Source organism: Purpureocillium lilacinum (genome assembly GCF_023168085.1).
Source record: "Purpureocillium lilacinum CBS 284.36 DNA, scaffold_7, whole genome shotgun sequence".
Lineage (NCBI taxonomy): Eukaryota > Fungi > Ascomycota > Sordariomycetes > Hypocreales > Ophiocordycipitaceae > Purpureocillium > Purpureocillium lilacinum.
The window spans coordinates 325,521-341,883 of record NW_027072117.1 but is presented as its reverse complement, the minus strand read 5'-3'; the positions used below and the strand labels follow the sequence as shown (position 1 = coordinate 341,883).

General features: G+C 54.7%; 7 protein-coding genes across 7 annotated transcripts; 2 read left to right on the top strand and 5 right to left on the bottom strand.

Annotated features, from left to right (window-relative positions):
• Positions 1-114: 114 nt before the first annotated feature.
• Positions 115-978, bottom strand: PLICBS_009015 (uncharacterized protein; the record flags this gene model as incomplete). The annotated part of the gene is made up of 2 exons (XM_018327801.2): positions 115-515; positions 567-978. 2 exons carry the CDS (start codon positions 976-978, stop codon positions 115-117), a joined length of 813 nt encoding a protein of 270 aa, XP_018173517.2.
• Positions 979-1,237: 259 nt separating this feature from the next.
• PLICBS_009014 (uncharacterized protein) lies at positions 1,238-2,696 on the bottom strand (the record flags this gene model as incomplete). Its single annotated transcript, XM_018327800.2, has 2 exons — positions 1,238-2,442; positions 2,543-2,696. 2 exons carry the CDS (start codon positions 2,694-2,696, stop codon positions 1,238-1,240), a joined length of 1,359 nt encoding a protein of 452 aa, XP_018173516.1.
• A 3,361-nt stretch (positions 2,697-6,057) lies between these two features.
• Positions 6,058-7,273, bottom strand: PLICBS_009013 (uncharacterized protein; the record flags this gene model as incomplete). The annotated part of the gene is made up of 3 exons (XM_018327797.2): positions 6,058-6,186; positions 6,243-6,473; positions 6,533-7,273. 3 exons carry the CDS (start codon positions 7,271-7,273, stop codon positions 6,058-6,060), a joined length of 1,101 nt encoding a protein of 366 aa, XP_018173513.2.
• Positions 7,274-7,548: 275 nt separating this feature from the next.
• PLICBS_009012 (uncharacterized protein) lies at positions 7,549-8,761 on the top strand (the record flags this gene model as incomplete). Its single annotated transcript, XM_065601531.1, has 2 exons — positions 7,549-7,621; positions 7,683-8,761. The coding sequence occupies 2 exons, from the start codon at positions 7,549-7,551 to the stop codon at positions 8,759-8,761; spliced, it is 1,152 nt and encodes a 383-aa protein (XP_065457603.1).
• Positions 8,762-9,124: 363 nt separating this feature from the next.
• PLICBS_009011 (uncharacterized protein) lies at positions 9,125-10,502 on the bottom strand (the record flags this gene model as incomplete). Its single annotated transcript, XM_018328810.2, has 2 exons — positions 9,125-9,280; positions 9,339-10,502. 2 exons carry the CDS (start codon positions 10,500-10,502, stop codon positions 9,125-9,127), a joined length of 1,320 nt encoding a protein of 439 aa, XP_018172607.2.
• Positions 10,503-12,428: 1,926 nt separating this feature from the next.
• On the top strand, positions 12,429-14,114 carry PLICBS_009010 (uncharacterized protein; the record flags this gene model as incomplete). Its single annotated transcript, XM_018328811.2, has 4 exons — positions 12,429-12,778; positions 12,852-13,081; positions 13,713-13,862; positions 13,912-14,114. 4 exons carry the CDS (start codon positions 12,429-12,431, stop codon positions 14,112-14,114), a joined length of 933 nt encoding a protein of 310 aa, XP_018172608.2.
• Positions 14,115-14,733: 619 nt separating this feature from the next.
• On the bottom strand, positions 14,734-16,353 carry PLICBS_009009 (uncharacterized protein; the record flags this gene model as incomplete). The annotated part of the gene is made up of 3 exons (XM_065601530.1): positions 14,734-14,744; positions 14,937-15,741; positions 15,793-16,353. The coding sequence occupies 3 exons, from the start codon at positions 16,351-16,353 to the stop codon at positions 14,734-14,736; spliced, it is 1,377 nt and encodes a 458-aa protein (XP_065457602.1).
• Positions 16,354-16,363: the final 10 nt, after the last annotated feature.

The following is a 16,363-nucleotide window of genomic DNA, read 5'->3' as shown; positions in this document are numbered from 1 at the left end:
AGTAGTGCTGCGCCTGCTTGTTCATCCGATTTATCGTCGTCGATCTTCAATGTTCCTTGTCGCCAAAAACGCCAGAGATGCATGACAAAATAGTACAGGTCTAGTAAGAAAACATCACTCCAGGCGGGCTACCTGCCGCACGTTGGATAGCGCATCCCGGAAGAGCAACATGGCGTACACTCGATGGAACCAGAACATGAACGCCGGGCGCAACGGCGCGTCGACGGTCGGGTTGCACGTCACGCACTCGAGTGCGAGCTTGACCTTGCGGCCGTCGCGACATACGCTGAAGCGGTGGCAGCCTGCGAAGTGGCCCTCGCTGGAGCCGTACAAGACGTCGACACTGCTAGTCGTACCCTGATTTGCAGAGACCGTTGGGTCCTCGTCGGTCTCAGTGTTGGCGATGTCGATGGCTGCGACCTGGAATGCGCCAAAGATGGTGGAAGACGGAGGGGGGAGCGTGTCATTTGACAGCTCTTCTGTGCTCCAGATGCGTCTTTCTGGCGTGGTCAACCCTGGTTCTGTTAGTGTGCGACAGCGCCAGCAGAACAATCGGAAGGGCTTACCAGGAAAAGGACCAGCTTGCAGCCGCAACACCCCGAGGGCAATTCGCTCCGGCTGAAACACCCTGCCTCCAAAGAAACCCTTCACAAAACTCGCGAGAAGAACCTGGTCAGACGGCCCTTGTTGCTCGCTGGCGAGTCCTGTCCACCCGTCATCTTCATCCGAGTCACGCCGCGGCAGCTCGAGCGTCACTGAGCGTGAGTCTGACATCGCTACATATCCTCTGGGGTTCACCAGGTTGCGGATCGTTGCTGACTTTGCAAATGACTCGGACACGGCATTTGCGCTCGTGATGGTGTTGGGCGGCGTGGTTGACACGCGCCTGTAGACCAGCGCCGTGTAGACACCGGCCGTAGCGGTGGCGACAAGCGCCGACGAAAGGGCTATTCTGTTGCTGAAGAGTCGGGTTGCCATGTTGTTAGTGGTTTCTGGATGCGTAGGCTCGAGATTCAAGACGTGCCGCAGGTTGTGCTGCCATGGTGTTTAAATGCCTTGCCCAGGGTGCACGAAGCTGACCGGGCGTCTTCGGGACCAGCTCCGGGGCTGCCCGCTTACGTTCACCGGAGCCCCGTCGCGACGCGACAGCTCAAAACGTCACGAGGCCATTGACTCACTCTGCGCCAAATAAGTCATCTCGAAATCTCTCTTCAATTACTGCCCCCGATTTGCTTTTCTACGAAGACGCCGCAGGCTGGATCTGCGAGTCGCTGCCCTCCTCTATCGCTTCCTCCGGAGGCTCGTGTATGTCCGTCCAGGGCTCGAAAAAGCTCGCGCCCTTGAGCAGGCCTCCGAAAGTCTCCCAAACCGTGAGGAATGCCACGAGAGACATGACAACGGCCATGAATTGCGTCGTGGTGAGATGGTCGTGCGTCTCGGGCAAGACCATGAGGATCACGGCGATGATTAGACGCATTCCGATTCGCGGATACTTGGACAGCATGAGGTAGTCTTCGTCCTCGGCGCGGTAGAGCATGCCGTACACCCACAGGCAGAAAATTCCGACGCCGAGTCCTCCGCCCAGGAGCCAGCGCTGGCCGTCCTCAAACTCGTGCAGCTTGGTGCTGATGGCGCAAATGTGCCCGCCGATGAGGAACGAGGCCGACATGGGCAGATGCAGCAGGAAGAAGCCAAACGCGGTCCAGGCGGAGCGGCGGATGGGATGCGTCGCCTGCACGCTGCCGTCGCCGCTGACATAGATCCAGTTGAGGCAGAAGGCGATGATGAGTGTGAAGACGGCTTTCGCGTAGCCGGACGTCAGTCCCACGCCGGCAGGGTCGCCGACAATGACGCTGTACACGAACTCGCCCAGGATGATAATGAAGAAGGCCGCCATGCGGTCGATCTCGTGCGCAATATCGACGGCCGTGCTATAGCGGAGCTTGAGACGCCGCTTGATCCAAGGACTCAGCGTAAGCGCCCAGGTGCTTTCCTGGTAAAAGATCATGACGGCGACAACGGCGGCCTTGGCCTGGATGCTGACGGACTCGAAGAAGAGCGGGATGGCGATGAACAGGCCGATGAACATGAAGCACGCCATGATGCGCGCCTGCGTCCGGTGCTGGTAGCTAGCGAAGGAGCTGATGAGGAAGACGCACATGGTCGTGAATCGCGCGACGACGTACGCGCCCGCCGTGGTGCGCATGGCGCTCAGATCCTCGTCGACGAGGCGCGCATTGTTGGCGTACAGCACCAGCAGCGCCATGACCCACAGGATGACCAGCCGCTGGATCAGGTCGTCGGTGTAGTACGAGTTCATGATCTCGCGCAGGTCGGCCCAGATGTGCCACGCCGGCGCGAAGATGAGGATGTACTTGGCGAGGTGCGCGCCGTTGGGGTGCTCGGCGAGGTCGTCGCTGAAGTTGGCCACGATGGCGACGTCTGCGTCTCAAAGCGTCAGCGCACCCATCCATGGTATTGCGAGCCTGCCACGCGCGCATCGCACACGCAGGCAATCCGGGGTGTCAGGCGTGTTACGCACACAAGAGGTCGAGAAACAGTTCGAAGCGGCCCGCCTGGCGCTCTTCGTCGCTCGCCTTGTACAAGCGGCCTTTGTAGAACCATTGCAGCGCCTTGGGCCGCTTGATCACGTAGCGCGACCCGCGCATGCCCTCCTGGAGCTCGTTGCAGTTCATGGCGACGCCGGGTGTCCCGCGGACGAGGTGATGTGAAGGGGTGACGGAGGCAGACCTGGCGATGATGGCCGAGACAAGCCTGGGTAGCGTCCCCTTATGACATTTTAGCCCGTTTCTCTGAGACACACACACTCACCGCGACGCGCCCGCACGAGCAGCCAGAAGCCCGACCGTAGCATGGATGCCACCGTCCGGTTGCCGGGCGGCTGAATCCGGAAGGGTTTAGTTAAGCTCATTAGGGCGTCGCTGGCCTGGAGCTAAAGGGCAGCCGTTGCGGCTTTGGCGCAGGCGCATCTTCAATTCCCACCACTCGCCTGCCGGCAAAACGGTCCCCCCTAGGGCTTATCGGCGGCAATGCCTGAGTCTAATTTTGCCGTCGATTTTTTTCATGTTCGCGGTTTCGCGATGCCGTCGCTGATGCTCGACTCGCAGAAAGTACAGGCACGGCAAGATATTGCAATGCCCTCGGATATTGACGATGATCACCTTGAGCTGGTAACTCCGTTGCCTCATAGAAGCATCTGCGGGCAGCTGTGAGATGAGAGGCTCCACTGAGCTTGCAGATACGATGGAGACTGAAGGGGGGAGGACCCTGGTGGAGATCTTCGGTGGTCTGGATGCTGACAGTCCCCGAAACAAAGTGCTTGTGGCGCTGGTTAAACACGGCCATCCCTCGACCATGCAGGCACTGATCCACAAGCTCACTATTTAGTCTCTGATCAGGCAGATAGGCAACAGAATGGGGTACGAAGCATGCTGCAAGAGCTCTATCCAACCGACAGAAGCATCTGTGAGTCGGTGAGTCCAGCAACATGCGCCACCCGGAAGCAACTGCAACCAAGGACACTGGACGAAGACGATGGGGTGCGCCCACACGAGTGCTTGATGGATATATAGATGAGTCGTATTCCTGCCACTAGGACCCTCTTTCACAGGATGGCTATCTCCACATGATAGTTTACCTCATCACAACAGACCTGTACGGGCCCTTCTCCATGCATCGCCCACCGCGAAGGCCGATCCAGTCGCCCGCACACCCAATGTCCTTGTTGGCTGCAACAGCACGTTAGCTCTGAACATGGTATTTAGTGAGTTGTACCAACCTCGGCTCAGCAGGAAGCCTGCGGTGTTGTAAAAGAAGGCACCGGTCTTGCCGTCGAGATCATAGCAGTTGCCGGTGCTGGGTGCCGCGTGATAGAGGATGTTTCTATCGTGAAGGCTGCGCATGTTTAGATGCCTGGGCTCCATTCGCGTGTCAGTCTACTTACCAGTCATCCATGGTACGGTACTGGTTCAACTTGGGCTTGTCTCGGGCAAGCAGGGAGTGGCCGGTGCCGTCAGATGGCGCGGCAAGCGCACAAGGCAATGCCAAGATGGTAGAGAGGATGAGAAACTTCATGGTGGACAACAAAAACAGCTGGAAGATGTTGGTATAGATGCCGCCCAAGCTTTACTATGAGCGACAAGCATGGCCTTTATAGCTCGCACTGGCCTATGCGCATGTAGTTGTCTCATGTAGCACTCGATCGCTGTGACGCCCAGCCGCCACGTTCCCGGGCACCTGCCGCGATTTGCCTCGCCTTCATGTTGACAATAGTGCCGTAGTCAATGGTCAAGCATGAGCGCATAACGGCAAGTTCCTTGCAACTAAAATCTGACATTGACGGGGGCAGGAACCGAATAGGAGAAGACGGAGTCTATCACTCATGCCGGGGGACACTAAACTATACACCTGATACAAGGCATTCAAGAGCATATAGTCAGTATCGACGCAACATAGCGCCGAATGATCAATATGACACAGGATAGAATCCTGTAGGATGACTGGACGGAAGATCATTGACCCAATGCCATCGCCACTGACGTCTTGATTTCATTTCATGTTTTCAGCTGTAGCGGATCATGCCCGAGATAGTGGATTGAGGCAAGGCGCATAGGGTGAGGCCGATGTGGCGATTGGATATTACGAGGTATATACCCGCTCTCTCAGGGTTCACATCCGCGGTAAGCAAGTCCGAGCAGGCGCAAGTCCGAGCAGGCCAATGGCCTCGGTTGACGAGCCTAGCGCGATTCAGCCCAAGTGGACAAACAGGCGCGTCATGGGGGCGGAAAGTAATAAGGCGACCCGCAGTTATCCGCGCGAAACGGCAATAGTATGCTGTCAATATGGACAGCACTTACATACCTGCCGCATTCGCCGCCTGCTAACCGCGGCATCCAGGTATATGCAGATCGCTCTAGGCTTCCTGTAGGATTCGATGCGACCGCAAATCAAGGCAGTAAGCTTACCTACGCCAATAGCGTGGTATACTGAAGAGTATACCTTGTCGATTTCCGGAGCATGTCAGCCGCGAGGATCATGTCTTCGACGTCAGGCAAAGTGCGTGAAAGAAAGATGCTTGGTCGCTGATGGGAACAGGGATGAGATCGTCATAACTCTGCAAGCGACGTACTGTACACGGAGCCATCTGGTCAGGACGATCCAGTACATATCGTATCGATGATAACAGTATTTAACGGCCGCGACACCCAGCTCTGTCTACAGGTCTCAAGTAAACGCCCACAGTCGTCTTCCGTCCTAAATTCTTTATTTCCAGAGACTTTGCCAATTCATCCCCGAGCTCCCAAATCACGACACCATGAAGCTCTCTATTTTGTCCACGGCACTCTACCTGCCAATGATTCTGGCTATGCCGTCTGACCCTGCCGCTATCTCCCAGCTGGAGGGTCGAGACAATGTGAAGCTTAACCAGTATCGCACTTTAGATGACTGGTAACTGTCAAGCATTCGGACTGGCATTGACACATCATCTAACACCACGTATAGCCAGCATGACAGGGACATTCTCTTCCACGCGGCACCTGTTTCCGGGAAGTGCTATGAGCTCGATGGCCAGACCGGAGCCTTCTTTTACAACACCGGAGGTTATTTGCAGTCGCACTGTAAGTATATGCATGGGAGACCGCAATGCCAAGTTCAATGTCACTGATCCAGTTCTTGTAGCGTATGATGGCCATGGATGCTCAGGAACAAGCCACAAGTTTCAGCGGTACACTGGAAGGTGTGTGGAGAGGGGCACTCAGAACTCCGTTCGGTTTGTTTAAGTGTGGAACATCTCTCACCTGGTCTGGATGAAAAGAAATGGACGGACCGAAAATTGGGGTTAACATCTAAGGGAGAAATGGAGAGAGCTTGAAACAAACAGGGCTGAACGAGGCGCATCATACATGCGAGAATGTCGATAAGACATCATGTCACACCAACGCGGTGGCGACGGTCATGATGTAGAATGTTAAAACTGGTCTCAAAGAGTAGCATGACAAGGTTCATATAAATTAGAACGTTGGCATGTAGACTTGGTTATCTATCCACCATGGCAGCAACCAACTTGCCCGAGTTCGGATCAACCTTTTGTCTGCCCTTGAAGTCCACGCCCAAGTCTTTCGTCTTGTCTCGAATACGATACCACATCCATTCGGGGCCGCCTCTCTGCATCATCTCGTTAGCCGTCTTGCGTAAGTCGCCATAATACTACTGTATCTCACCAGAATAGCGACGTATCGCATAATGCCAGGCAGATAGATCGTGCGACCACGCCCGCTGTACAGCGCGCTAGCAATGGCTTCGCTGACCGTCTCGACATCCATTAGCGGAAACAAGAAGTGCAGCTGCCTCGTCTCGCCTTTGAAGAGCGGCGTCTTGATAAAGCTCAAGATGGCAAGCGAAAGGCGAACCCGTGGCGCGGGATGGTCGTGGCGGAGTTCCAGCTGAAGGGCCTGCATAGGTACTCTTGGTTAGCTGCTTCAGGGAGAAATATCGGACACAATCAGCTTACCTCGTGTAGGGCGATCAAGCCAGCCTTGGTAGCAGCATAGTCGGCAATCTTTCCAGGAGGCAATAGCGCGCTCATGGACGCAATATTGACAATGTGGCCGTGATCCCTACGAATCATCTCTGGCAGAAACTCCTTGCAGAGCAGGAACGGGGCCACGAGGTTCGTGTTGATGGTGAGCGTAACGTCGCTGTACGAGCCGTCGGCTACGGTAGAGCCTCGGCATATGCCCGCGTTGTTGACGAGAATTGTTGGGTTCCCGACGTTTGCACGTATGCGCTGGCAGAGGCCTTTGATAAGGGATGCGTCGCTGAGGTCGCATTGGTAGAAGTGGATCCGGGCGCCAGAAGGAAGCGTCCATGTCGGGGGCGTGTAGTCGACGACGACGATGGTGCTCTGCGGCCTGTCTGCGTGAAGACGGAGTACGAGACTGGCACCGATGCCGCTGCTGCCGCCGGTAACGACGATAATTTCATCATTCCAGTCGATGTTGGCCGATGGTGTCCAGTTGTTGGCTGTGCCGTCGTTGAGGTACTCTGTTGCGCTCAGAAGCAGCGTAACCGCGGCAAGCGTGTATATCAGCCACGCCAGCACTGGAAGACGGGGCACTGGAATTGGGGAGAGCTCTAGCTTGGCGCAAGACGTGAGCACTGCGGTAGGCAGAATGAGGTGCGGATGAAGCAGAGAGCTCCGGAGAAGGCGGGCAACATAGTCGACGACAAAGCCCTCTCTTGGAAGTGGCATTTTGGAGTATTTGCGGAAGTGATAAAAGCAATTGGCTGAGAACCATCATAGTGTATTTCAGGTCATACGAAATATAACGCTTCGCTATGGGTATTCGGAATCATTCCGACGTGGTGTAGCAATCGTCGGAACTGGCCCCGACGCTGCATGAAGCCTCGGTTGAACGGTATAGCTAGCGTTGACGAACGACCAAAGGAAAACTACGACTAGAATTTTTGGTGCTGTTACTGTATGCGAATTACTCATTTACAACTTGTTCTAAAGTAAAGCAAAATATGGCGTATTCATTTAGCTCTCGTCTTACTGTTTACGAGCGGGCCTTGCTTGTGGTACAGTTGCTTTGCATAGGTAAGACAACGCTCCTGTTCTCCCACCATTCCGCATTTTAATACTTACAAAGTGCTTCCAGTGCCTCTCCGTCTGACCATTGAACTCTCCAAGACCCTTTTCAATGCACTGACAAACCGCCTGCCACTGGGGCTCTTCTTGACCAGCGCGGTATTCCGCATGGTTCTCGATACCCTACACGCACGCCAGATCCAACATCTCAGCAAGCCAACCAGAGCGACATACCAGTCATGGGTGCAGCAGAAACAGTCCAAGCTGGCGAAATCTACAAAAAGTGAGCGCGCGACACGTTGCAGCATTGACATCGAGGTTTTGGATGACGACGGCTCTGCATTGCTGTGGCTCGGCAACAGACAAACTGCCAAGCGCGTCGTGCTGTTCCTCCACGGAGGAGGATACCTCTCTCCACTATCACCAGGACATTTGGAATGGTGCTGGGAGGTCTTTGTGACTACCGAATCGGAAACGGACGTGGAGACAGCAGTCGCCATCCTCGAGTACAAGCTCTGCCCTAGCGCAGCATTCCCAGTTCAACTCACGCAAGCAGCGTCTGGCCTTACACACATCCTGTCTACGGGAGTGCCACCGCGCAATATCATCTTTGGAGGCGACTCAGCAGGCGGTAACTTGACGATGCAGCTGCTCTCTCACCTCATCGATCCGCACCCAAAGGCACCTGCTGTCACGCTAGCAGAACCGCTTCAGGCCGCGTTTATGGTCTCACCGTGGCTTAGTATGAAGACAAATGACGCGTCGTTTCGCGAGAGTCACGGCATCGACATGCTCTCGGCTAGTATCGTGCAGACTTCTGTACATGCCATCCTGGGCGAGGTTGCTGAATCGCCTAGGCGTGCCTCAGTGGAAGAGCGAGAGGGTGCTTTCCCGTTTGATAGGGATGACGTCTCCTTTTTAGGTCGCCTACCTGAAGTTATAACCCGTCTCTACGTATCCGCGGGCCAGTATGAGGTGCTGCGTGACCAAATCGTTGCTATGGCGGTGGAGGTTGAGCGACTCGCGCCCAAGCTGGACGTGCAGCTTGACATTTTCGAGAAGCAGGCGCATGACTTCATTCTACTAGAGGGCATGCTAAGGAGCCCGGGAGAGGCAACAAATGCAATGATTAAATGGCTGAAGCGATGAGCCTCATAGTACTTACATCTAAACTATTTCACCAATTTAGGGACTCGATGTTCCTTTGAGTCATATGATGTAAAGACATTTATTCAAGAGTAGTGCCCTTTTTAGAGCCAATATTTGCTAGTTATAGAGCCCATAGGAGCGAAAGCAACGAAAGCAACGGCAGCAATATGCAGCGCGCCGCTGACGTCCCATGCCTGCACTGTGCGCAGTAAAAATCACTGGGGCAGCATGGGGGAGGGCGCGGCCGAGAAAAGAAAATACAGGGGCGCTCTACAACCAGCAAAAGTTAGCTCTACGAATAGCACTCCTCGTATTTAATTTCCAACAATCTATTCTTTCCAGTGTACATCCGTAGGCGTGGCCTTACTGGCGATCGAGCTTGGCATCTTCAAGTACGTCCAGCCTAGTAGCCTCGCGCTTCACCATATCCTCATACTTCTTACCCCTGAATGAAGCCATGACAGGAAACGGCTCGTCAAGTGACTCCAGCTGCAGGCATTTCGCATTATAGGGCCCATACTAGAACACTGTCATTAGCGACGCACTCACTCAGTAGCTTACACTGGATGAAACTCACCGGCTTGTAGTCGATACACTGTACGAGCCTTGCCATATTCAAAAACAAGCTCCTCTGTGCCAGACGATAGCCGACACAGATGCGACGCCCTCCACCAAACTGCCACAGTCCATGCGCAATGTCCGTCTCCTTGCCGTCGATCCACCTGTCTGGGTAGAAGACCTCCGGATACTCACACTCATTGCCAACAGGCACCTCGTTGATGACGAATCCAGTGCCCGCTGGGAAGTAGTATCCCTCAAACTCAATATCCTGCGTCGAAGTGTGCTCCGGCGTCAGGATGAAGATCGGTCTCCAGCGCAGCACCTCCTTGGCCATGGCGCAGATGTACCGCAAGCTGTCCATATCCGACAACTGAGGCAGACGTGCGTCATCCCCCGTGCCGCAGACGCGATCAACCTCATCCCTTGCCTTGCGGAACGGCTCGGGATATTCTAGTGCAGCCATGACCATGATGTTGAGCGCCTCGCGCGTGGTATCACTTCCTGCCTCGATGAGCTGCATAGCCACATACATCGCATCATCGTCGCTCCCTTTGAACTTCGTGTCTTCATGTAGCAGCACATCGCGCGCAAATGACGGCGGCGCAGTCCCATCTTTCACCTGCTCCCGCACAGGCACCCACCACTTACTGTAGACGCCGTAGTTCCAGTCGGCCAGCTTCTGCCAGTGCGGTCTCCAGAGCTGCAACGGCCTCGGCAGGTTTGTCAGCTGCGGGAACCAATCGACGACGCTGGCGCCGATGCTTCCCACGAAGAACGTGACGCAGTTTTGCAGATCTGCCAGCTCCTGCGTCGATTTGTTAAGGCGCTCGCCGAGAGCGATGCGGTGGATCACCGAGTTGGCGTACCGGTAGTGGTGCTTGTACCAGAGTTGCGGTTTGAAGAGGTACTCGGCCATCATCTGCGTGCTTTCCAGTTCCTGCCACTCGCCGTACTGCTTTAGTGAACTGCCGTTGAGAAGACTGTGCATGACGCGGCGGCGTTCCGTCCACTGCTCTTGCGGCAGGACGAGCGAACGGCCGTCTTTGCTGACGATGCCGCTGGCGATGGGCATGGGAGATCGCGTGCTGGTGGCGCTGCCGCGCTTGGCTATGATTTCGGAGACGACACGGTGGCTGTTGAGGAAGATCCACGTTTTGGCGCCGATGTGGACTGTGGCCATTTCTCCATAGTTGGCCAACGATCGTAGCTATCACCCATTACCATAGATAGCTATTAGGATGATGAAGAAACTTACGTATGTATGATCCGGATCATGCCTAGCCGTTGCCAGCTTGTGCATAGACCCTATAATAGGCAACCCGCGTGGACCAGGCGGCAGCTTCGACTTCCTGCCAGACGTGCCTCTTCGCTTTCCGGTAGGCCTCAAGTACGAGGCCAGCAACGTGAGCAGCGCAGCAATGCCAGCTGTGGTAACAATCGTGGTCCACAGCGCTGGATGTAGCGCTTTCCAGCTGGCTAGTAGCTCGACCGTCTGGGCAAGCATGTTGACGAATTATTGGCTTCGAGAAGTTAACAGGTATACAGCTAGTATCTAGGAATAGAAGCTTGGCCTGGTAAAGGACCGCAAAATTTGCCTTTAAGCAACGAAAATGCTGCAAATAAACACGCCCTTTTCTCGAGAATGTATCTCAAGCAGATTGAGTGAATCAATGAAGCGGAACATGAAGTCGGAATCGCTCCCGCTGGCCCTTGGGTGCACCAGTCTATTCCCATAATAGGAAAACAAGGAAAACAGGTTTTGGCAGCGTCGGGCAGCGTCCGACAGCCGTGTCGCTAACCATCATCAACCCTAACCCTGTTTCGCTTCCGCTGGCCGGCCACCCCGCACGCTGCCTCCGCTCTTATCGGACAAGCCGGAACGTCGGAACCTACTCCGACGGCGAATTTACTGGTTCCGACGTCCGATGAACCACCTCTCAGAGGGGAACCATACAGTACTTGGGCAATTTATACATAGTTTCGCAATCATTCCGAAGCAATAGCAACTGTCCCGACAAAAATTGTGTACTTGCGCTCGATGCAACGATGGATCCACAACCAGCAGACATGTCGCCCAGCCGAGGCGGAAGCTCCCGACGCAACAGCCGTCGCCCGCGCGCAAAGATCCCTCTTGCCTGCCAGCCGTGCCGCAACCGCAAGTCGCGCTGCGATGGTGCCAGGCCAATGTGCACGCGATGTCAGCAGCGTGGGCTTGCGCGGGAGGTGTGCGTGTATAGGGATGATGCTACCAACGACGCCCAGGCTTCGTAAGTACAGGCAGTAAGTGAGCTGCGAGGTTTCTAACACTGTCTCTAGATCTATAATAGCCTTGCAGGATCGCGTCAAAGAGCTGGAAGATATTATCCGAAACAGCAGCGGTACCCAGAGCATACACGAGCCTCTACTATCATCAACCCCGCCAACCCGCCGCCTGTCGACCTTTGCTCCCGCCGCTACAGACTCGTTCGACGGCGGTCAGCATCGCCATACTTGCAGCAGTCAGCGGAATGAGATTTACCGCCACTCTTCCAGTTTCCCTACTGGGCCGTCGGCACACAGCCCGCCGCCAGCAGGGCAGCGTCGAGAGTTGGACGGAATCCACCTCCGACAGCCTCTTACGCCATACGAGCAGCCACACGAGGTGGCAGAGGTGACGGCAATGGGAACCGTCGTATCCGAGACCGGTCTGACAGACAAACCAGGCGCCGAGGATCATACCTTTTACGGCACCTCCTCGGCAGCGGCATTTATCAGGGAGGCCTGCAAGAGCCTTGGCCGGTCTCCCGCTTCTGGAATGCCTGACCAGAACAATACCAGTGATCTTGGAGGTCATCTTGCTACACCAGTGTCGCAACAGCGGCAAGCAGCAACATTCCGTCGCAATGGACAAGCTGCGTATTCCTTGTCGTTGCCGCCGCGGTCTTTGGCAGATCATTTGATCAGCTCCTTTTTCGAAAGAGTATATCATCTGTATCCCTTTTTTGATAGGGCCACCTTTGAAGCTGCTTATGGCAAGCTCTGGGTAGCAGAGTCGGCCTCCCCTGCAAGCGCGACAGGCCCTCGGGATGTTGGGCTGGGGAATTCCTTGAACTGCGGCACAGACACCATGGTGTTCCACTGCGCCCTCAACGCCATGTTCGCCTTGGCTTGCCACTTCTCCGACCTTCCTCCTGCGGATAGGGAGCCCACGTCGGACATGTTCTTTCAAAAGACCAAGACATTCGTTGGCATCGGACTCATTGAGCATAACAGTCTTAGCGTTGTGCAGGCGCTGCTCATTGTATCGCTATATCTCCAGAGCACTGCGTTTCCTGACCGCTGTTGGAACAGCGTTGGTATCGCCTGCAGGCTTGCCCAAGGGTTAGGGCTGCACATCGATGATAATGATGGCAAGGACGGCTCGATGGAGGCAGAGGTGAGAAGGCGGACGTGGTATTGTTGTGTGATTCTCGATATGTAAGTGACTTTGTTTGGCCATTAACACATACTGGCGACACTGAGTCTTTGCCCACTAACATGAGTCAAATAGGAACGTTAGCATGACCTTTGGCAGACCACCCATGACCTCCACCATTCCTGACGTCAGGTCTGCAACATTATTCCTTAGGTTTCACGACAATGACGACTTTGAGTGCTCAACTGAGGATGACGATGTATGTTTCTTCGTGGAAACGTTTCGTCTTAGCCAGATTCTGGAAGCGATTCTGCGCACGATATATCAGCCCTGGCGAGACAAGCATCAGCGAGACTTCCGCTACGGTATGGCTAGATGCAGCGATGGGCATTATGGCAGACTTGATTCGACCATCGAATTGGACGCGCACCTCTCTCGCTTTGAACAATCTCTTCCGCACTTCCTAAGCTGGACAAGGGAATATGATAAGGCCAGGTCTCAGCCAACCGCCAGTCATGCGCGCTCCCATTTCCATATGCAGAAGAACGTTCTTCATGGACGGTGAGCATAACTCCAGTATCTATCACTGAGTATATGGACGTTAACTGGCAGTCTTCCATCAGATTTTTGTACGTGCGGCTGATGCTTTACCGCCCTTTGCTGTCTCGATTTTGGTCCTCTGTGCATCATGCGACAACCCGGCCGCCACAGAACCGTTCGGGCGCTTCATCGCCGCTCCCGAGTCGCGGTTCTTCCAGCCTCATCCACTCCTCATTCGCGTCAGAGTGCTGCAAGCATTGCGTCACGTATTCTATGAAGCTCATTTCCTTGACTCATGAAAGCTTCCTGACGCAGCACACTACATCTTGGTGGTGGAACGCGCTCTGTATGTGACCAGCTATGCAACATGGAGGGTCAGGTTCACTCACTTACGCGCTCAATCAGACTCTTTCACTTGCGGCTTCGTGTTTATTCTTGCACTTTCTTGTCCTCCAGTGCGCATCCTGCTCGACGCCGGCGCCGTGGAGCAGTCGTGGCAACAATGCCAGACTATCCTTGAGAGCATCTCGACAACGAGCCTGTCTGTCCAGAAGTCGCTTCAGTTGCTGCGGCGGCTCTACGACGGCATGGTGACACGCAGCCAAGGTTTGTTAGCCAATGCTCTGCTGTTTATGATATCTAACACCTTGTATAGCTACTACCTTGGATATCGACAATGTTCCTGCCACCAGTCACCCAGTAGACGCCACGACTGAGGCTAGTGTTATGGGCATGAATTCGGACAGGTTTACAAACATGGATGATATTTTTGCTGAAACGATCGATACGGATATGATTGAGACGCTGTTCAACTCGCTGGGATCGGGCATTGCGTTTAGCGACGATATCATCAGCTGAGCACTTGTGCCGGGTAGTATCCTGTCTCAACTCAACGCATTAATGAGAAGAGGCATTGGTGTGCAGTTGATAGTTTATGCTATAGCTTGATAATAACTTAATCCACTGCTCATCTGTAAATACGTGCTTGAAATCAGCCACCCTGGTGGCTATTTTGTTGCTGGAAGCAGGCACCCCCCGAAAAAGTCCACCACGCGAGCAGAGTCGTTCAAGTCGCAAACTTCAGCGACGTCTTAATCATAATTAGCCCAATTCATGTAACCGTAATGTCTTTTAACTTACACAAGTCTGGTCGAACAATGACAATAATGCTGCTGGTTGCCGCAATGCCATACAAGTCGAAAGCGTGTCCCCAGCCAGCTGCGTGGCGGTTCTCCGCATCTACGAATACCTTGGTGTGACCTAAGCAAGAATTAGCTTATTGAAAAATGAAGCATGCAATGTGCTGTATTTTGTCATACTTTTTAACTTCAGCTTGCCTTGAAGAGGGCAAAAAAGTGCCGGCAGATTTAGCGGCGCAGAATGTGCTGCAGGCATTTTCGAGAGGACCAACACAGTATTGATAAACGAGTCCTCGTCGGAGCCGGCTGGCTCGTAGCCCTGGAAAGCGGTAGCAAGTTTAGCAGCGATCTAGTCGATATCAGTTAGCCTCTGCATAATGTATACCTTAAGTTGGAAGAGTACAAACCACGTGTAAGCCGTGGGACCAAATATCCCGTCGAGAAAACACCACCACGTGCCAGCGCCCATCAGAAGGCAGTGCTTGGCTCAGTTGCATGGGTTTGCCATCGGAGAGGCGCAGGACAGCGGCGCACGGAAAACGCATGCCGATGGTGATGCCCTTGGCCTCATCGCATACAAACCCTACCGATCCTGGTGCTCGTGAGCGCGTGATGCACGAGGCAGGATATCTCGTAGCCAGCCCAGCAGTGTAGCGGCCGGCAGCCAAGAATTGCTCCCGAAAGCGCTCAGCTGGCGTGGTCGTGGTCTTCTGGTCCCCATTGGTAGCTACTTGATCTTCGTGCGAGGTAGACGAAGACGAAGACGATACAAGCTTGGCAAAGCCTCGATCAAACTCAATCAGCTTAGTCGCCGTATCCTTCCTCTCCAGGATATACGTCTCAAGTAGGCTCTCCGGCGCGCGGCCAGTCAACACTTGTCCCAGCTTCCAGCCGATATTGTACCCATCCTGAAGGCTGACGTTCATGCCCTGGCCCGCCTTGGGCGAGTGCGTGTGGCAGGCATCGCCGGTCAGGAAGACGCGCATGCTGTCGTGGAAATGGTCGGCGAGGCGCTGGCCGATGGAATACGTGGACCACCAGGCCGTGTCGACGATTTGCATCTGGTACGGTTGGAAAACTTGGGAGACTCGCTGCGTCAGGTGCTCGAGATCCAAAGGTTGTGTGGCAGAAGGGGGCAGCTCGACGTAGAAGCGCACAAGCTGGTCGCCTTCGCGGGGGATCAGGATGATGCTGCCGTGCTGGGATTTGATGATGGCTTTCTTGCGGATATCCGGGAAGTCGGTGTTCACGAAGACATCCATGACGCCCCAGTTGGTGTCGCTGCTGTCGCCCTGCATGTGAAAGCCGAGGGATTTGCGTACGGTGCTGTGCGCGCCATCACAGGCCTACAAGTTGTCAGATAGGATACCAGATACACTGGAAGACAGTTGACTTACCAGAACGTATTGTGCTCGATATACGTGAGACTTCCCATGCCTGTCCTCCGCGGCCACTTTCACATACGGCAGCTTCAATGATACTTGGACATCTTCCTCTGCCTCTTTGACAACAGTAACATCCCGGACCCGTCGCCCATATTCCACGTTGTTCTGGTTCCCGCTCAGCCGAACCACCTCGTCCATCATAATCTCGTTGACTCTTGCCTGGTTCAGGATGACATGAGGCTGGTGGCTGAGCCCAGGCTCTGTGTCTGGCCCAACATAATCTCGTTGGATGACACCTTGCTCACCCCCAACCTCGCCCTCCTTGCTACAAGCCGACCAAAAGGCAATCTCCATGACGTGGTACGATTCCTTGAGCAGGGCATCCGCGATGCCCAAGCTCTCAAAGATCTCGACAGTGCGACACTGCACGCCGTCTGCCTGTCCGATGCGCAGCGGCCCGTCTCTTGCTTCCAGCATCTTGAAGCGGATGCCGTACCGGGCGAGCCAAATGGCGGCGCAGAGGCCAGCCGAGCCGCTGCCGCAGATCAAGACGTCAAACTCCTCAGCCGTCATGTTATCGCAG